This window comes from Schistocerca nitens, chromosome 8, assembly GCF_023898315.1.
Source record: "Schistocerca nitens isolate TAMUIC-IGC-003100 chromosome 8, iqSchNite1.1, whole genome shotgun sequence".
Taxonomy (NCBI): domain Eukaryota; kingdom Metazoa; phylum Arthropoda; class Insecta; order Orthoptera; family Acrididae; genus Schistocerca; species Schistocerca nitens.
In genome coordinates, this window is record NC_064621.1 from 472,269,939 (window position 1) to 472,291,854 (window position 21,916).

General features: G+C 41.4%; 1 protein-coding gene across 1 annotated transcript in view; it reads right to left on the minus strand.

Annotated features, from left to right (window-relative positions):
* Positions 1-21,916, minus strand: part of LOC126199202 (bumetanide-sensitive sodium-(potassium)-chloride cotransporter) — a 316,749-nt gene that overhangs the window by 89,535 nt on the left and 205,298 nt on the right. The window contains exon 6 of the mRNA XM_049935981.1: positions 16,032-16,146. Within this exon, the coding sequence (XP_049791938.1) occupies positions 16,032-16,146 (115 nt within the window). The remainder of the gene's footprint in view (positions 1-16,031; positions 16,147-21,916) is intronic.

Here is a 21,916-nt window from a genome sequence, read left to right on the forward strand (position 1 = left end):
ACGGTTTTAAAACGAACTAGTAAATGTTAAATAATCTCTCCTAGCCCCATGCAGTTTCCTAACGCCATGCAGATAGTCCTGAAAACTTGTGATTGTGAATTTTTAATAGCTACGACACTACCTGTAAAACTGAAAACGTAGGACGTACCTATGTAGCTGGTGATGTAGTTTTCTGTACGAAATATTTACCTTCCAGACAAATAAAGGGCTGAATATTCAAATGATTTTGTGTTTGTGGACATCACCACACATTGCCTACAAAACGGAATGCAAAGTGTCGCTAAAACGAGGTAAGGTTCCTTTCTTGTTCATATAGTCTCAAGAGAACCATTGCTCTCATCTTTGCACCCCCAACTAGGGCTGCAATAGGTCCTGATTTCCCCGGATTGGTCCTAGTTTTGAGGGCATACAGAGGCATACTGGAGGGATTTTTATAGAACTGTCTGGGGTAAACCTGGACCTTTTTTCGTGCCTGTGGAAATTCGATTGATTGGAAATAGATTGTAATAAACCTTAAATAAAATTCATTAAAGGGGGTCTATAGTAGTTTCTTTGTTTTAGTCTATTAAAAACGCAGCGGTAAGCACGCTTAGCCACTTTCCTATGCGCATACAGTATGTTCCAAAATTGTCTTTTCAATTTGGTCACATATATTTTAGAAATCGGAATAGGTAGAAAGATACCGTTTACAGTATAATGTTCACACACACCTAAAGCTGTCTTTTCTTATTTTCCCATGTTAGTGATCGACTGTCCACCCTCTTGCAGCTGGCACAGTGTGTGGAACGATTTGTATAGACCATATCTGACGCTCATGTCCTGCGGAACTCCATTACATGTTATTTTTCGGGCGGGACTTACACGAACTGTGAGCTCTCATCAGATCAGCAGCAGCTCACTTCAGTGAGGATATCCTATGTCGGACATGGAACAGGAATATCGCTTAGATAATCTGTGTGCTACAGATGACGCACGCATTTAAGGTGGCCGTCCGTCCCCCCGTTTTTCGTGACAATCAAGGTTTTTCTAGCTCTGCCCAGAATTTTTTGAAAAGTATTTCCGACCACCTATTTGTCCCCGATTTAACAATTAGGAAACGATTTATCCAAAACTGTATGTTCATTTCACCTGTATCGGTATTCTGTTACTGAAAGGGTATTTTCTCAAATGAGTAATGTATGGAGCAGTGACAAAACACAGTTTGTTGTAAAAATTACAAAAGCAATGTTAGTGACTAAAGTGAATTATTATGAACTTAAGATGAATGTTTTCATAAGACTGTTGGAGAACGCAGAAGAATGTTGAAGAAAATTTACAGCACTGATAAATACCGTATGCCTGGTCGTACATCTTCATATTAGAAGGTACTAATAAAATATAAATTAACGTACTTATTGTAACAAATTAAAGTGATGGTTTGCATTTATTACGTTCAATTCGAACTTTAATTTTTTAATGTGTCCCGAATTTTGCTGTAGAAAATATGGTCGCCTTAACACACTGAACTCTGTTAAGCAGCTGCTAGTGCCGAAGGTGTATATGAACATTATGCCACAAACAACGCCTACCTATTCCCATTTCTGAAATATAAGTTACAAAGACAATTTTGGAACACTGCATTTTCCAAACTTCTTTATTGAGACAATAAGAAGCCGCCAATAACGGGCGCTCGCATGCACTGCGGCACCACCTCGCCCGCCAGACAAATGAATGTGTTAAATGTTATTTGCCTTCTGCTCATTGAGCTGTATAAGACTGATTTCATTTCCCTTACTGCAGATTAGTACTACAATGAACATGAATGTGCTTTCACAAATCCTTGTTACTCTCATATATCCGCTGTCATTTTTAGTACTGAAACGCAAGCGAGGAAACATTCCTCCTCTCATGTCCCCGCTTCCAGCGGAGCATCGTGACCATCGACCAACTTATCGTCTACAGACTGTTTGTGTCTGGGAAACAATCCGATTTGACCTACATGTCCGGAATTTTTGAAGTTTTTGGGGTCGGCAATTTAAGCTATAGCAGGCCTACCCCAGTGATCCGTCAGGTTAAGTAGTTACGCATTAGTGGCACTTGGAACAATTTAATCCACAACAGTATATGGATCAGTTTTAAATGATGAAGGAAAAATTACTCCGTTCAGTTCATAATTAAATGTACATGTGTGCTGCTTATGTTAACTTTGGCGTGCCCCTGAGATACATCTTCACATAGGACTAAGCTCTGGTAGTATGAAGTAGCACTGCTTTAGTTCACCTGATAAAGAATTGCTGGCTAAAAATGTAAATGTCGTGTGACTAGGGCCTCCCGTCGGGTAGACCGTTCGCCTGGTGCAAGTCTTTCAATTTGACGCCACGTCGGCGACTTGCGCGTCGATGGGGATGAAATGATGATGATTAGGACAACACAACAGGGACCTGAGCGGAGAAAATCTCCGATCCGGTCGGGAATCGAACCCGGGCCCTTAGGATTGACATTCTGTCGCGCTGACTACTTTTTTTAAAATCTCATTTTGTTTGCTTCTGTTCGTTGCGTTTTCTCGGGGCGGACGTCGTAAGACATCCGTTTAAGTTCGATGTTGATCGATTAACTGTTTTTTTATTACAGAGGGCAGCTAAACCTCTGACCGAACACGTTATGGATGATGATGATGTTTTGTTTACCACTCAGCTACCGGGGGCGGATAATTGCTGGCTGGTTTCACTCAGAAGAATGAATGGATAGCTCGGTCAGCTAAAACAGTCAAGGGCGGTTTGAGTTAAAAGAATGAGCACATGGTTCAACCGACAGAAAAACTACTGAGTGTTTTCACTTGAAAAGAAAGAATGAATAATTCAGCCAATACGCAAAGCTACAACGGTGTCGAATCTTTTCATTCGATTGCTCCCACTGACTGCTTTTGCTGGAAAAATATAAGTGAATAATAAGCCAACCGATAGATAAAAGTACAACCAATTGACACGACTGTTTTCATTCGGTTGCTGCCACATATTAGTTACATTCAAAAGAATGAATGAGTAGTCCAACCAACTGAACGATTGTTTTCACTCGGTGGCTCTCACTGACTAGTTTCACTCAAAGGAAAGAATGAATAAGTCAACCAACACATATAACTACAACCAAATGAAACGACTGTTTTCCAACCACCGAATGAACCGATTGTTTTCATGCGGTTGTTCCCATCACTATCAGGTTTGTAAGTGTACGCTAGAGATACATGCGTGTGTTTTCCTGCAATATACACTGACGGAAAAAAATCACAACATCAAAAAGTAATTAATGTAGAGTAATGAAAGTTTTGGAGTACATTTCTCTAGGTGACATATGTAAGTGACTAACATTGCAAGATCACGGGTTAATTTAAGCGCGAGATAAGACATTGCAAATGTCAAATGCTGGTACATTAATAACCGGTGTAACCGCCAGAATCTTCAATGCAAGGATGCAAACTTGAATGCATTGTGTTGTACAGGTCCCAGATGTCAGTTTGTGAGATGGAGTTCCAGGCCTGTTGCACTTGGTCGGTCAATGCTCTTTGCGAATGACGCTGGAATTGTCGTCCGATTATGTCGCATATGTGCCCGACTGAAGACAGATCTATATGAAGATGGTATCTGTTCTTTCGGACATGTCCGAAAGAACAGATACCATCGTCATTTAGTTAAGGTTAACCGGCCACTGACCTTATTCTTCTGTGCTGGATGCAGACGCATTGCCCGAATTCTTACGGGACTCGGTGATATTGTCTGCCGCGAGTAATGAGTGTAAAGGACAGGTTCAAATGGCTCTGAGCACTATGGACTTAACTTCTGAGGTCATCAGTCCCCTAGAACTTAGAACTACTTAAACCCAACTAACCTAAGGACACCACAAACATCCATGCCCGAGGCAGGATTCGAACCTGCGACCGTAGCGGGCGCTCGGTTCCAGACTGTAGCGCCTAGAACCGCACGGCCACTCCGGCCGGCAAACCAACCAAGTACTCTTAGCTATGCGAAGTACAGGGTGATTCAAAAAGAATACCACAACTTTAGGAATTTAAAACTCTGCAACGACAAAAGGCAGAGCTAAGCACTATCTGTCGGCGAATTAAGGGAGCTATAAAGTTTCATTTAGTTGTACATTTGTTCGCTTGAGGCGCTGTTGACTAGGCGTCAGATGAATCTTTCGTTTCAGAGATTGTGTTTAGTGATGAAGCAACTTTCCACACTAACGGGAAAGTCAACCGTCACAATGTCTGTATATGGGGCACTGAGAATCCGCGGGAAACAACTCAGTATGAACGTGACTCGCCTAAGGTGAACGTTTTCTGTGCCATTTCAGCCAATAAAGTTTTTGGTCCCTTTTTCTTCGAAGGTGCTACTGTAACTGGATGTTAGAGAATTGGCTGTTCCCTCTGCTCGAACAAGAAGCACAACAATTCATATTTCAGCAGGATGGAGCGCCACCACATTGGCACTTATCTGTCCGTAACTACCTGAACGTCAACTACTCGAGGCGATGGATCGGCCGCCAGGCAGCCCGTGACAGAGCACTTCATCACTGGCCTCCAAGAAGCCCTGGTCTTACCCCCTGCGATTTTTTCTTATGGGGGTATGTTAAGGATATGGTGTTTCGGCCACCTCTCCCAGCCACCATTGATGATTTGAAACGAGAAATAACAGCAGCTATCCAAACTGTTACGCCTGATATGCTACAGAGAGTGTGGAACGAGTTGGAGTATCGGGTTGATATTGCTCGAGTGTCTGGAGGGGGCCATATTGAACATCTCTGAACTTGTTTTTGAGTGAAAAAAACCTTTTTAAATACTCTTTGTAATGATGTATAACAGAAGGTTATATTATGTTTCTTTCATTAAACAAACATTTTTAAAGTTGTGGTATTCTTTTTGAATCACCCTGTAAGTCGTTTTTGCTTTTTACTACATATAAAACAACTTACAATATGCATACTTAAATTTGAAAACAGACCTGTAAATTGGCTGTGTGAAAATTATTATAACACATTATTCTTATAAAGAAAGGCATTTAACGAATGATTTCGCCATATTGTGTTGTGCTTTTGATTCTGTGAGTGTGTACTCCACTACTGGCCATTCAAAAGTCCCGCCCGCAGTTTGGCAGAAAAATGGCCGCCGTATCGTCCGGTTGGCCACTCTCTCCCTATACAGGCTCTCTAGGGTACACTAATTCCATACCGGGGGGTATGGGGTGGCGGCAGGAAGGGCTCCCGGCCACCCCTTAACTTAACCATGCCAAATCCGTCCTTTACCCTGCCGAGCCTGCGCCCAATGCGAGGTAAAGGCAGTAGCGAAAGAAAGAAAGAAAGGTGCATGGGAGAACCACGAGAGCGCTTCTGCCGTCATACGAAATCACATCCCAGACCGTAACTCCAGGGGCCGGCTGGTGTGGCCGAGCGGTTCTAGGCGCTACAGTCTGGAACCGCGCGACCGCTACGATCGCAGGTTCGAATCCTGCCTCGGGCATTGATGTGTGTGATGTCCTTAGGTTAGGTAGGTTTAAGTAGTTCTAAGTTCTAGGGGACTGATGACCTCAGATGTTAAGTCCCATAGTGCTGAGAGCCATTTGAACCATAACTCCAGCTGTAGGTCCCGTGCGTCTAGCACGCGGACAGGTCGGTTGCAGGTCTTCAACTGGTCTCCTCCTAACCAACACACGGTCATCGCTGGCACCCAGGCGGAAACCAGCTTTGATCAGAAAGTACATCAGCCTCCACCCTGCCCTCCAATGACCTCTCGGTTGACACTACTGAAGTGCCAAATGGCTGTGGTTTAGGGTCAGTGGAATGCACGCTACAGAACGTGTGGCACGTAGCTGTCCTTGAAGTAACCGATTTGTAACTGTTCGTTGTGTCTCTGTGGGTTAGATTAGATTAGATTAGATTAATACTAGTTCCGTGGATCATGAATACGATATTTCGTAATGATGTGGAACGAGTCAAATTTTCCAATACATGACATAATTAAGTTAATTTAACAACATAATTAAGTTAATATAACAACTTTTTTTTCTTAATTTATATCTAAAAATTCCTCTATGGAGTAGAAGGAGCTGTCATTCAGAAATTCTTTTAATTTCTTCTTAAATACTTGTTGGTTATCTGTCAGACTTTTGATACTATTTGGTAAGTGGTCAAAGACTTTAGTGGCAGTATAATTCACCCCTTTCTGTGCCAAAGTTAGATTTAATCTTGAATAGTGAAGATCATCCTTTCTCCTAGTATTGTAGTTATGCACACTGCTACTACTTTTGAATTGGGTTTGGTTGTTAATAACAAATTTCAAAAGAGAGTATATATACTGAGAAGCTACTGTGAATATCCCTAGATCCTTAAATAAATGTCTGCAGGATGATCTTGGGTGGACTCCAGCTATTATTCTGATTACACGCTTTTGTGCAATAAATACTTTATTCCTCAGTGATGAATTACCCCAAAATATGATGCCATATGCAAGCAATGAGTGAAAATAGGCGTAGTAAGCTAATTTACTAAGATGTTTACCACCAAAATTTGCAATGACCCTTATTGCATAAGTAGTTGAACTCAAACGTTTCAACAGATCATCAATGTGTTTCTTCCAATTTAATCTCTCATCAATGAACACACCTAAAAATTTTGAATATTCTACCTTATCTATATGCTTCTGATTAAGGTCTATATTTATTAATGGCGTCATACCATTTACTGTACGGAACTGTATGTTCTGTGTCTTATCAAAATTCAGTGAGAGTCCGTTTACAAGGAACCACTTAGTAATTTTGTGAAAGACATTATTGACAATTTAATCTCTTAATTCTTGTTTGTCAGGTGCTGTTACTATACTTGTATCATCAGTAAAGAGAACTAACTTTGCCTCTTCATGAATATAGAATGGCAAGTCATTAATATATATTAAGAACAACAAAGGACCCAAGACCGATCCTTGTAGAACCCCATTCTTGATAGTTCCCCAGTTTGAGGAATGTGCTGATCTTTGCATATTATGAGAACTGCTTATTTCAACTGCTGCTCAAATTGCTGCTGCAGATGCAGTACGATGCGGCACAGCGATACATCTCTCTCGGTAGTGCCACGTGGCCGTCCAGTTCTCGATCTTGTAGCGAACGTACATTCTCGTGACCACCGCTGCCAGCAACTATGTGTAGTGGCTACATGCCTACCAAGTCTTTCTGCAGTATCGCAGAAGGAACACCCAGCTTCTCGAAGTCTTATTACACGACCTTGTTCAAACTCAGTGAGATAGATGCTGATAATGACGTCTTTGTCGCTTTAAAAGCATTCTAGACTATCATCATCTCACCATGTCCAATCTCAAAGGTAACTAACAATCACTACCGTTACAGCGCCTTTTTAAAGCAAACCTGATATCCAACCTCATAGCGGCGCTACCAGCGTCACTCTTATGGGACTGGTGCTAAATCTGAACAGACATCATCTTTCAGCTGGAGAAACACGCCTACCAACTTTCAATTATGTCGCACAACTCCTTCTTGGTGTTGCGATTTTTTTCTGTGAGTGCATATGCCAATTTTTATCATGTTTACTGCCAATCATGTTCTGTAAACTTCCCCTTGTCCTTTTGCCATTAATTGAATTTATAAACGAGGCTACGAAACACCTGCCGAGAGGTCTTACACCTTTACGGTCCAGGCACCGCATATCAGCAGGTGACCGTCTGAGAGGTAATGGCAACAGGCAGAAGAATACGAAACTGTATAAGTCACCCATTTCAAACAACAGACTTGCATCTACATCGTGGCGAAAAGAAATTGTTATAAAAAAGTGATTATATATGAATTAGCCTGACCTTTCAATACATTGTGGTTCGTTTGTAACAAACTGACAAATAGAAAATGGCGACGCTACCTATACTGAATCGCTATAAGTTTCTGACGTTGTATTGGTACAAATTACGAACTTCGTCATATATTGAACTTTAAAAAACTGTGTTTAGCCTTAATAGTGCAATGTAATGTTTAGAAAGGAAGAGCATAAAATTTTAATGTCTGTATATCCTAAATTATTAATTAAATAATTATTTTGTATTACAGAATGGCACCAGAAAGGCATTGTGGAAAGTGGAGCACAAATGAATAGCATTTAACTCTGACAGTATATCTAAATGGAGATCACGGATTAAATGAATGTGTGAAAATACAAAATGTACGTAAGCCGTGCTGAAAATAAAAGTAGAAATGCAAACAGGGAAGTGAAAATTTTTTTTCCGCAGTAAAATGTTTTACACCAAAGTTGAAAACAAACTAGAAGACCATATTCATACATTTGAAGAGATGATGTTCACTTTATCCATGTCGGACATACGAAAACTTGCTTTCGACGTTGCAGAACGAAACGGAAAGCCCCATAATTTTAATGCAGAAGAACCCATGATACGCAAAAAGTGGGATAATGGTCTCCATCCAAGAACTATCGCCGAATCTGAGGGAAACGATGAAATCTCCAAGCAAGACTTCAAGGTCGTTATCTTATAACGAGTTGCATACGCAATGAAAAAGTTAACCGAAACAAAGGAGATAAGATCTAGACTTACAGCTTCACTTGAGAAAATGAAATGTTTTGGAAACTCTACCCGGAATTCACCATACAAAAACATTACAAAAAGTGAGGAATGGTGCTGTGAGTTTTACGAGAAAGATGTAATGAAAAAAATGAGTACATGCAGTGAAATGCAGAATGTGGCTCCATGGAACGTGTTCGGGAGCAGAAAAAAGAGTAAAAAGTTGTATTGTAATGGCTGAAAAGAGTGCTGTAACAACTAAAAGATGGAATGGTTCCTTAGACTAGTGCATACCTTCAAGTTCAGAGACATAGTTTGTAAGGGTGTTGTTGTTGTTGTTGTTGTGGTCTTCAGTCCTGAGACTGGTTTGATGCAGCTCTCCATGCTACTCTATCCTGTGCAAGCTTCTTCATCTCCCAGTACCTACTGCAGCCTACATCCTTCTGAGTCTGCTTAGTGTATTCATGTCCTGGTCTCCCTCTACGACTTTTACCCTCCACGCTGCCATCCAATACTAAATTGGTGATCCCTCGATGTCTCAGAACATGTCCTACCAACCGATCCCTTCTTCTAGTCAAGTTGTGCCACAAGCTCCTCTTCTCTCCAATTCTATTCAATACCTCCTCATTAGTCATGCGATCTACCCATCGAATCTCCAGCATTCTTCTGCAGCACCACATTTCGAAAGCTTCTATTCTCTTTTTGTCTAAATTATTTATCGTCCACGTTTCACTTCTATACATGGCTACACTCCATACAAATACTTTCAGAAACGACTTCTTGACATTTAAATCTATACTCCATGTTAACAAATTTCTCTTCTTTAGAAACGCTTTCCTTGCCATTGCCAGTCTACATTTTATATCCTCTCTACTTCGTCCATCATCAGTTATTTTGCTCCCCAAATAGCAAAACTCATTTACTACTTTAAGTGTCTCATTTCCTAATCTAATTCCCTCACCATCACCTGACTTAATTCGACCACATTCCATTATCCTCGTTTTGCTTTTGTTGATGTTCATCTTATACCCTCCTTTCAAGACACTGTCCATTCCGTTCAACTGCTCTTCCAAGTCCTTTGTTGTCTCTGACAGAATTACAATGTCATCAGCAAACCTCAAAGTTTTTATTTCTTCTCCATGGATTTTAATACATACTTCGAACTTTTCTTTTGTTTCCTTTATTGCTTGCTCAATATACAGATTGAATAACATCGGGGAGAGGCTACAATCTTGTCTCACTCCCTTCCCAACCACTGCTTCCCTTTCATACCCCTCGACTCTTATAACTGCCATCTGGTTTCTGTACAAATTGTAAGTAGCCTTTCGCTCCCTATATTTTAGCCCTGACACCTTCAGAATTTGAAAGAGAGTATTCCAATCAACATTGTCAAAAGCTTCCTCTAAGTCTACAAATGCTAGAAACATAGGTTTGCCTTTCCTTAATCTAGTTTCTAAGATAAGTCGTAGGGTCAGTATTGCCTCACGTGTTCCAACGTTTCTACGGAATCCAAACTGATCTTCCCTGAGGTCGGCTTCTATCAGTTTTTCCATTCGTCTGTAAAGAATTCGCGTTAGTATTTTGCAGCTGTGACTTATTAAACGGATAGTTCGGTAATTTTCACATCTGTCAACACCTGCTTTCTTTGGGATTGGAATTACCATATTCTTCTTGAAGTCTGAGGGTATTTCGCCTGTCTCATACATTTTGCTCACCTGACGGTAGAGTTTTGTCAGGACTGGCTCTCCCAAGGCTGTCAGTAGTTCTGATGGAATGTTGTCTACTCAGGGGGCCTTGTTTCGACTCAGGTCTTTCAGTGCTCTTCAAAATGGTTCAAATGGCTCTGAGCACTATGGGACTCAACTGCTGAGGTCATTAGTCCCCTAGAACTTAGAACTAGTTAAACCTAACTAACCTAAGGACATCACAAACATCCATGCCCAAGGCAGGATTCAAACCTGCGACCGTAGCGGTCTTGCGGTTCCAGACTGCAGCGCCTTTAACCGCACGGCCACTTCGGCCGGCTTTTCAGTGCTCTGTCAAACGCTTCACGCAGTATCGTATCTCCCATTTCATCTTCATCTACATCCTCTTCCATTTCCATAATATTGTCCTCAAGTACAACGCCCCTGTATAGACTCTCTATATACTCCTTCCACCTTTCTGCCTTCCCTTCTTTGCTTAGATCTGGGTTTCCATCAAAGCTCTTGATATTCATGCAAGTGGTTCTGCTTTCTCCAAAGGTCTCTTTAATTTTCCTGTAGGCAGTATCTAACTTACGCCTCTACATCCTTACATTTGTCCTCTAGCAATCCCTGTTTAGCCGTTTTGCACTTCCTGTCGATCTTATTTTTGAGACGTTTGTATTCCTTTTTGTCTGCTTCATTTACTGCATTTTTATATTTCCTCCTTTCATCAATTAAATTCAATATTTCTTCTGTTACCCAAGGGTTTCTACTAGCCCTTGTCTTTTTACCTATTTGATCCTCTGCTGCCTTCAATATTTCATCCCTCAAAGCTACCCATTCTTCTTCTACTGTATTTATTTCCCCCATTCCTGCCAATTGTTCCCTTATGCTCTCCCTGAAACTCTGTACAACCTCTGGTTCTTTCAGTTTATCCAGGTCCCATCTCCTTAAATTCCCACCTTTTTGCAGTTTCTTCAGTTTTAATCTACAGTTCATAACCAATAGATTGTGGTCAGAGTCCACATCTGTCCCTGGAAATGTCTTACAATTTAAAACCTGGTTCCTAAATCTCTGTCTTACCATTATATAATCTATCTGAAACCTTTTAGTATCTCCAGGGTTCTTCCATGTGTACAACCTTCTTTCATGATTCTTGAACCAAGTGTTAGCTATGATTAAGTTATACTCTGTGCAAAATTCTACCAGGCGGCTTCCTCTTTCATTTCTTCCCGCCAATCCATATTCACTTACTATGTTTCCTTCTCTCCCTTTTCCTACTGTCGAATTCCAATCACCCATGACTATTAAATTTTCGTCTCCCTCACTACCTGAATAATTTCTTTTATCTCATCATACATTCATCAATTTCTTCGTCGTCTGCAGAGCTAGTTGGCATATAAACTTGTACTACTGTAGTAGACGTGGGCTTCGTGTCTATCTTGGCCACAATAATGCGTTCACTATGCTGCTTGTAGTAGCTTACCCGCACTCCTATTTTTTTATTCATTATTAAACCTACTCCTGCATTACCCCTATTTGATTTTGTATTTATAACCCTGTATTCACCTGACCAAAAATCGTGTTCCTCCTGCCACCGAACTTCACTAATTCCCACTATATCTAACTTTAACCTATCCATTTTCCTTTTTAAATTTTCTAGCCTACATGCCAGATTAAGGGATTTGACATTCCACGCTCTGATCCGTAGAACGCCAGTTTTCTTTCTCCTGATAACAACGTCCTCTTGAGTAGTCCCCGCCCGAAGATCCGAATGGGGGACTATTTTACCTCCGGAATATTTTACCCAAGAGGACGCCATCATCATTTGATCATACAGTAAAGCTGCATGCCCTCGGGAAAAATTACGGCCGTAGTTTCCCCTTGCTTTCAGCCGTTCGCAGTACCAGAACAGCAAGGCCATTTTGGTTAGTGTTACAAGGCCTGATCAGTCAATCATACAGACTGTTGCCCCTGCAACTACTGAAAAGGCTGCTGCTCCTCTTCAGGAACCACACGTTTGCCTGGCCTCTCAACAGATACCCCTCCGTTGTGGTTGCACCTACCGTACGGCTATGTGTATCGTTGAGGGACGCAAGCCTCCCCACCAATGGCAAGGTCCATGGTTCATGGGGGGAGGGGGGGGGGGTAGCACAACTTTTATACCGACTGGTACAAATTAGGAGACCATATTCCTGATTTTTACCACCTGCAGATATTTAGGAAATTAAGTGTAATGTGGAACTTCCTGGCAGATTAAAACTGTATGCCAGACCGAGACTCGAGCTCGGGACCTTCGCCTTTCATGGGCAAGTGCTCCACCATCTGAGCCTGTGAAATACTTAGTGTAGAATAACTGGTGTGAAAGACAAATACATTGCACTTCTTGGGAATGTGGTTCCTACAACCGCACTAATCTCTCTTACCTCTGCCATAATGACGTTAAGTTGCTTCCTTTATAAGATAATTACTTCTTTCAAAAGTCATTCCACTCCATTCCCAAACTCTGTGGCACTGGTACAGCAACCGTGGTTTTGTTATAGAGAGAAATGAGCCGTGCTTGCAGTTACTGAAACCTCGACTGAATTCTCTCTTTAAAATTACTTCTTTGGTTTTGTTTTACAAAATTTGACTTTTAGTAATGTTATTCTCATTTGCGAAGTTTCTCATTATTTTAGCCTGTTTTTGTTTGTTTTTAATTCATAGCTAGAAAAGGTAGTCTAATCCGCGTACTAGTACTTGTGAATCTTGATTACTTTCGCACACCATTCGATCGCACCAGAGTGAACACTCGGTTATTTGACACACGAGTCCCGATTTAGTGTTCAAACGACACACTTTGTTAGTATACAGCAGATGTAAAAATTATTCGTAGTCAGATTGGGAAAAGAGAAGAGTTCTGATTGTTCATATGAGCATGTGAAACCATAGCGCGCACCCAGATGAGACATGGACTCTTATGACCGTTTAACACGTGTCCGGCGCCCATGCAACCGTGCCGGGTGCACGGCTGCAATTTCTTTGGCTCTTCAGTGTGTATCAGTAGTCGCAGTCAGGAAAAATGAAAAATTTAATTCTTATTTCTAATGTTGCTTCAAAGGACTTTAATGTATTACAATGAAGAGCCAAAAAAGTGATACAGCTGTCTAATATCATGTAGTGTCCCGCGAGAAGTGGCGCAGCAGGGCGTGGCATGGACTCGACTAATGTCTGAAGTAGTGCTGGAGGGAATTGAAACCATGAATCCTGCAGGACTGTCCATAAATCCGTAAGAGTACGAGGGAGTGTTGATCTCTTCCGAACAGCACGTTGCAAGGCATCCCAGATATGCTTAAGAACGTTCATGTCTAGGGAGTTTGGAGGCTAGCGGAAGTGTTTAAACTCAGAACAGCCACTCTGTAGCAGTTCTGGACGTGTGGGGTATCGCATGGTCCTGCTGGAATTGCTCAAATCCACCGGAATGCACAATGGACACGAATGGATGCAGGTGATCAGACACGATGCTTACGTATGTTTACGTACGTGTCACTTGTCAGAGTCGTTTCTAGACGTATCAGGGGTCCCATATCACTCCATTTTCACACGCCCCACGCCATTACACAGAGCCTCTACCAGCTTGGAAAGGCTGTCTCCATACCCGTACACTTCCATCCGCTCGGTACAATTTGAAGCGAGACTCGTCCGACCAGGCAATGTTTCTAGTCGTCAAGAGGCCAATGTCGGTGTTGACAGGCCCTGTCGAGGCGTCAAGTTCGTGTCGTGCAGTCATCAAGGGTACACGAGTAGACCTTCGGCTCCGAAAGCCCATATCGATGATGTTTCGTTGAATGGTTCGCACGCTGATACTTGTTGATGGCCCAGCACTGAAATCTGCAAGCAATTTGCGGAAGGGTTGCACTTGTGTCACGTTGAACGATTCTCTTCAGTCGTCGCTGGTCCCGTTCTTGCAGGATCTTTTTCCGGCCGCAGCGATGTCGGAGATTTGATGTTTTACCGGATTCCTGATAATCACGGTACACTCGTGAAATGGTCGTACGGGAAAATTGCCACTTCATCGCTACCTCGGAGATGCCGTGACCCATCGCTCGTGCGCCGACTGCAACACCACGTTCAAAATGGCTCTGAGTACTATGCGACTTAACTGCTGAGGTCATCAGTCGCCTAGAACTTAGAACTAATTAAACCTAACTAACCTAAGGACATCACACACATCCATGCCCGAGGCAGGATTCGAACCTGCGACCGTAGCGGTCGCTCGGCTCCAGACTGTAGCGTCCAGAACCGCACGGCCACTCCGGCCGGCCCACACCACGTTCAAACTCACTTTAATCTTGATAACCTGCCACTGCAGCAGCAGAAACCTATCTAACAACTTTGTCAGTCGCTTGTTGTCTTATATAGGCGTTGCTGACCGCAGCGCCGTATTTTGCCTGTTTACGTATCTGTATTTGAATATGCATGCCTAAACCAGTTTCTTTGCCGCTTCAGTGTAATATTATACATTTCAAACATATTAAGAAGCAAAGACGTTTGCATTAAAATATATTTAATAAATTATTAAAATACAACATTGTAACAGACAAAAATCTTAAATGCAAAGCGACTTTTAAGAAAAAAAACTTGAAATATTTAATTTAGAAACTGAATGAATTAAGTAATGAAGTATCGTAGTGATCTGAGACAGCGGGGAATGTGCAAAAAGCCGGCCGTTTGAACGGTTCTAGGCGCTTCACATCCGGAACCGCGCTGCTGCTACGGTCGCAGGTTCGGATCCTGCCTTGGGCATGGATGTATGTGATGTCTTTAGGTCAGTTCGGTTTAAGTAGTTCTAAGTCTAGGACACTGATGACCTCAGATGTTAAGTCCCATACTGCTTAGAGCCATTTGAACCATTTGAGCATGTGCAAAATGTCTCTGCGGAGTCTTAGCAACGGGACTGTACGGTCTTGTGGTGGCTACCCTATGCTGAATGTTGTCCGTAGTATGTGCTACGACAAACAGCCACACATGCATTTACCGGATTTTTTGGGATTTTTAATAATCTCATCTGGAATTTCGCTACTTCATAGTCGTCGAAACCGTCTAATTACGGAATTATCCCATTGAGAAACTATGTTTGGTGATCTGGCTTTTGCTTCAAGGCACTAATCAACTCGGACTGAATTGGAACTAGTTTTCATGATTTTCTTTTAAGTAATGTTGAATTCTAAAATGTTTCAATGTCCATCAGGATAAAAATAGTTAACTATAAATATAATTTCACACGAAAGATCACTAAATTGAAATATCACCAAATGTGAACGCTAACAACGGCCCTACCCCCTGTTCCATTGGTTGCCTCGGTTTGACGGTCATGCCAGTGGGGGCTGCCGGCTTCCCACAGCACAAGCACGGCAATCGTGTGCCGTTAAACCGGCGCCAGGAAAGTACGAGGTGTTCAGAAAGTCTCTCCGCAGTGCAACATGATTGTTAGCCGCGCGTGCTGTATGACTGTTCGCCTGCTTGCGTTACTTCCCTTCAAGCGGACTCTCCCAACATTCCACCGTTTCATTTATCTCAGTAAAAATGAATATTCAATAAATTAATAACTTATATTTCACTGAGTTTCATTTCGGTATATTCACTGCGGCATACTGCACGCGCGGCTAACAATCATACGGCACTGGGGAGAGACTTTTTGAACACCCCGTTCAGGCAGTGCACATCCCGACAACCGTGTACTGGCGCCGTTTACACGGCAGCCGGCCAAGTGTGAAACGATAGGACCATACCGTGAGAGGTTTGATGATTGAGCACATACTTACTACTTAGACCAGCGAATCCCTGGGCCTTCTCGACGTCCGAGCGTGGGCCCATCGAGATGCCAACGACGAAGTCGACCATGGCAGCCAGAATTATAGCGATGAGGAAGTTTTGCGCCTGCGCAGAAGAAAACAAGTACTGACAGACGAGAAAAAGACCGTGGGTGCTATCGTGCAGGAAATGCAAAATACGGCAAAGATCACAGAGTCAATACGGAAAAATTACATAAAGGCTACACGTAAGTATTTTTATAAACTTCTGAAGTACCTACTGAAAGCGCATTGTCGGTACTACGATACTTATCGAAAATACTTTTATAAGAAAATATGAATGCGACAAATGCGAGAAGTGTCGTGCAACCAGCTTCACAACTATTGCATCGAAGTTGCTGACAAGAATAATATACAAAAGAATGGAAAGAAAGTTGAGGCTTTGTTAGACGATCAGTTCGACTTTAGGAAGCGTAAGCGCACTAGAGAGGCAGTTCTGACTTTGCTGTTGATAATGGAATTAAGACTGAAGAAAAATCAAGACACATTAATATGAGAAGAAATTGTTCTTAGTGAATGGAAAATTTGGAAATAAACTGCACGAACAGAAAAAAGAATCAGTTAGTAAACGGCTTTCGCTTTTGTATCATAGTCTCTTGCCCAGGCACACTAGGTAGTGAGTGCACTTAATGTACTGTGACGTTGGATTCTCTCATCCAGTACATACGATCAGTGATCTTGTAGTTTAGGTCGCACGTATTTAATAAATCGTGTATTTGATCTTATTTGCTGTTGGTACTCCTGTATTTCACATCTGGTATGCGCTATATATGAAAATTATAACTCAAAAAAATATTTCGCTCTGAATATTATTGTATCTTTCTGTTATAAATGTGAAATATTGTATTGAATGATTCTTATTCCTAATAAAGTCTTCGTCAAGCTTGATGGCGCCATAATAGCCAATAGCCATTAAATAATGTCATCTGGTGTTAAAGTTTATTTACTTTCTAAACAGGTCATGTCCTCGTTCGATCTGTTTATGTCGGTTACGTTAACGTCATGTTACTTTCAGATCAACTAGTTAGCTTCTGTGCCAGGGTATGTGCCTTATGTTTTCACGTTTAGAGGAAATTATTGGTTTTGTATTTTTATTATTATTATTCTCTCTTTCTTTCTTCATTTGGGTCATCTAAGGATCACACACCAATTTAAATGCTTCCTTCTTTGTTGTTCTTTTTTTTCCTCCAGTATTCTTTCATCTTTTCACTATCTATCCTTTTTCTCTCCTCGGACCATTTTGACCCTGTCTTCTCCCTCTTGCCTTGGAATCCTTCAATTTTTAACACTTTCCTCCTGAAACTGTCTCTCTCTATTTCATCTTTTTCACTTATGTTGTTTCTTTCCAAATCTTTCCTAACTTCTTGAATCCAGGCTATTCTTGACTTCTTGTCTCAAAGATATTTAAAAATCTGTTTGGTTAACCTGTTGCTGTTCATTTTGTAAAAGTGTCCAAAAATTTTGTCTCTTTCGTAGTGTTTCATTTGTATTTTCCATGTTGCGATAAACTTCATTGCTTCTTAATTTCCATACCTCTATATTTTTTGGTGGCCCAAGTATTTTTCGAATGATTTTTCTTTCTAGGACTTCAAGTTTGTGTAATTTGTAGTTCAGTACTAAAAATTCATTTGCATAAAGACATTCTGGTTTTACTACTGTGTTGTAGTGCTGTATCTTCAAATTTTTAGACAGACACCTTGTCTTGTAGACATTCCTAGTTATTCCATAAGCTCTCTCCATTTTATGTACTCTTTGTTCTACAGCGAAATTTTCTAAGCCATTTCCGTGGATAATTTCTCCCAAATGTTTAAATTTATTTACCCTCTTTATCTGGCCAATATCTGTTGCTAGGGATTCCGGAGCATTTTTTTATATTTGTCATAAATTTTGTTTTTTCTACAGATATTCTTATACCTGCTTTGTTGACTGTTTCTGCTAAGAGATTGATTTGTATTCCAGCATTTGTTAGGTTTCCCGAAAGAATGGCAAAATCATCCGCAAATGATAAACAGTGAATTTTAGTACCTTTGTTTTTAAGTTCCCAGTCTGGTTGGTGATAGCTTCTCTACTTTCAGTTTTTGTTTCCATTCTCTTACTATTTTCTCTAGTACGCAGGTAAAGAGGAGTGGAGACAGGGCATCACGTTGCCTTACACCTGTTTTTATGTTGAATGCTTTCGATATTTCACCCTGAAACTTTACTTTTGATTTGGTGTCTGTCAGCGTTTCACGAATAAGGTTTGCTAATTTAGATTTGATACCAAATTCTCTGATCACTTTTATTATTACTATTTTTACTATTATCATTATTTTTATTTCGTGTATAGTTGTACATAATTTTCTGTTTTTGGAGATTATCTGATAATGGCAAACGCCGGAACACGTCATTCTGAATCAATAACGCCATTTTGTATGCAGTTAATGACTTACTACCTTGCGACCTACGCAGCTTTCTACAGATTACATTAACGTTCATAGTATTTATCGGCCGGAAAAAAGCGTTCGGCGATGTGAAATGGTACGAGATGTTCGAAGAGAAAATAGCGGTAGGGAAAAACGGATACTATGCAATATCTTCAATGGCCAAGAGGGAGCAATAACACTGGAAGACCAATAACGAAGTGCTCGGATTAAAAAGGCTGGAAGACAGGCATGTAGTCCTTCGACTCTACTATGCTGTGTAAACATCGAAGGAACAATGACGGAAATAAAAGAAAGGTTCAACAGTGGTATTAAAACTCATTCTGAAAGGATATCAACCTTAAGATTCGCTGATGACATTCCTATCCTCTGTGAAAGTGAAGAAGAATTACAGGATCTGTTGAATGATACGAACAGTCTAATGAGTGAAGAATTGGACTGAAAGTAAATCGAAGAAAAACGGAAGTGATGAGATGCAGCAAAAACGAGAACAGCGAGAAACGTAATATCAGAATTGGGGATCACGAAGTAGACGAAGTTAAGGAATACTGCTACCTAGGTAGCAAAACAACCCAAGATGGTCGGAGCAAGGATGGCACAAAAACAGACTAGTACTGGCGAAAATGGCATTCCTCGCCAAGAGAAGTCTATTAGTACCAAACAGAAGTCCTGATTTGAGGAATAAATTTCCGAGAATGTACGTTTGGAGTATATCATTGTATGGCAGTGACACATGGGCAGTGGGAAAACCGGAACAGAAGAGAATCGAAGCATTTGAAATGTGGCGCTACAGAAGTATGTTGAAAATTAGGTGGACTGAAAAGGTAAGAAGTGAGGTGGTTCTCCTCAGAATCGACGAGGGAAGGTGTGAATGAAGAAAGAGATTGGAATACATCCCGCGAATATTTGAGGACATAGTTTGCCAGTGCTATTCTGAGAGGAAAAGTTTAGCACAGGAGAGGAATTCGTGGAGGGCCATATCAAAACAAGCAGAAGTACTGACAATCTACGGTTCTGACCGAGGTTTCTAGGATGTAAAGCAAATGCTGGGACTGGAAATCCCCTTACAAAAAATCCGAGTAAGTAGTCTCTCAGTCTCGATCCCAGATCGATAGGATTGGACGTTTCACCACGCTGAGAGTACAATTTGTATTGGTTATATTCGTTATGAAATAACGTTTGTTGCCATTCACGATAATCCTTTATTTTCTTCGCGACGGGATTTGTGAAAATTTGCATTTTCAGTTCATTCTTTCGTTTGATATGACGTATGTGTAAAATGTCATAATACAAGAAAAAACGCACTTGATTATGGGCATTCTTTCCTAAACGCGTCGTAAGAAAACAAATACCTTCATAAAGAGCAAAACCATTGTTTATACAGTCGCAGTCTTTCACCAGCCATTTACAGTGGATAATATAAAACTTATTGAAAGAGTTTTCTGTATCAGCTCCATGGAAAGCTCATATTCTTGCCATTTCATAATTTTCGATTGAGTCTATCCGTTTGTATGAAGGACGTTCAATACATAATGCCCCCCAATCTTTCATCGGAACATATTTATCTTTAAAAATTAGACTCTAGTGACAAATTCAAGTAACGTATTTTTATATGTACTGTTTTTCTACGTAGTTCCCGCCATGCTCTATTCCCTGACTCTTGTATTCCCTGTCTGAAAAAGCTCTTTTTGCGTGCCCGTAGCCGTGTTCTCACTGTATCACCTACGCTCACATCATTTTCAAATTGAGTCCCACGCAGAGAATCCTTGAGTTGGGGGGAAAAAAAAGCTGTAGTCCGTGGACGCCAGATCTGGACTATAGAGTGGATGAGGCAACGTGTTTCTGGGATCTGAGACTTGTGTACGGGAGTCCACAGCCGCGTTAGAGCAAGATTTCGTTTGGATTGTTGTCAGATCGAACACGTTTGTTGAGTTTGTTCAGTCTTCGCATAGACCTCTGAATTAACGGTTGACTTTTTTCGGCAACACATCCACGAGAATGACGCCATCACTATCCCAAAAAATGGCATCATTACTTTCTTTTGGTGACTGCGGAGCAGGTGTCACTCTAGTGACTGTCTTTTTGTCTCCTGCTAGTGACGCACCCAGGGTTCGTCATCTGTAACGAAGCACCTTTCCATTGGCCTCAAGTAACTCCAGCTGTTCAGATGAAACGGTTTTTCTTTGAATTTCGTTATCTGTTGTGGGCATTCGAGGAAATCATCTCAAGCAAACTGTTAATATCCGAGAGACTCAGTCATAGCACATGCACTTCCAGTGCTCACTGATAGCTGTAGAACCAACCGACGACTCGTGATGCGGCGGTCTGCATGCATAATGGCGTCCACGCGATTCACCATGGCGGAAGCAGCGACTGTGACAGGACACCCACAAAGTGGCCGATCATGGAGCTCGTTGTCTGCTCTTACTGACGCTTTAAACTCTCTTTACCATCGCCCAAGTACTCCTATCAACAACATCACTACTATACACTGCACGAACGTTTACTGATTTTCACTACTGTCTGGGTTTCCACACCAACTTGCTAGACGCCATTTCGATGATTCACTACGGCTTTGTCATATGTAGGAATTGTTCGAAACTTGGGACACATGCAGAAGAAACATCAGATCTGAAGCATCTGAAACAACATTTCGCTATACAGGTTGTAACGGGTATGAGTGCAGATATTTCTATTCATGACTGAAAATGGTTTACTGAACAACATTACGTTAGAGTGAGGGGCGTTCATAGTTAATGCAACACATTCTTTTCTTTTAGCAGGTTGGTTTTACTCAGAATTCCAATACACTATGTTATTCCGCATCCATATGGCTAGAAGACCCTATCTTTCAATATTATGTGATTTCAATGCGCTGGTCTTACGCCATCTTACTGAAAGGACATGTATGGCTGGCCGCTGTGGCCGAGCGGATCTAGGCGCTTCAGTCTGGAACCGCGCTGCTGCTACGGTCGCAGGTTCGAATCCTGCCTCGGGCATGGATGTGTATGATGTCCTTGGGTTAATTAGGTTTAAGTACACTACTGGCCATTAAAATTGCTACACCACGAAGATGACGTGCTACAGACGCGAAATTTAATCGACATGAAGAAGAAGCTGTGATATGCAAATGATTAGCTTTTCAGAGCATTCACACAAGGTTAGCCTACAACGTGCTGACATGAGGAAAGTTTCCAACCGATATCTCATACACAAACAGCAGTTGACCGGCGTTGCCTGGTGAAACGTTGTGATGCCTCGTGTAAGGAGGCGCTTCAGTCTGGAACCGCGCTGCTGCTACGGTCGCAGGTTAGAATCCTGCCTCGGGCATGGATGTGTATGATGTCCTTGGGTTAATTAGGTTTAAGTACACTACTGGCCATTAAAATTGCTACACCACGAAGATGACGTGCTACA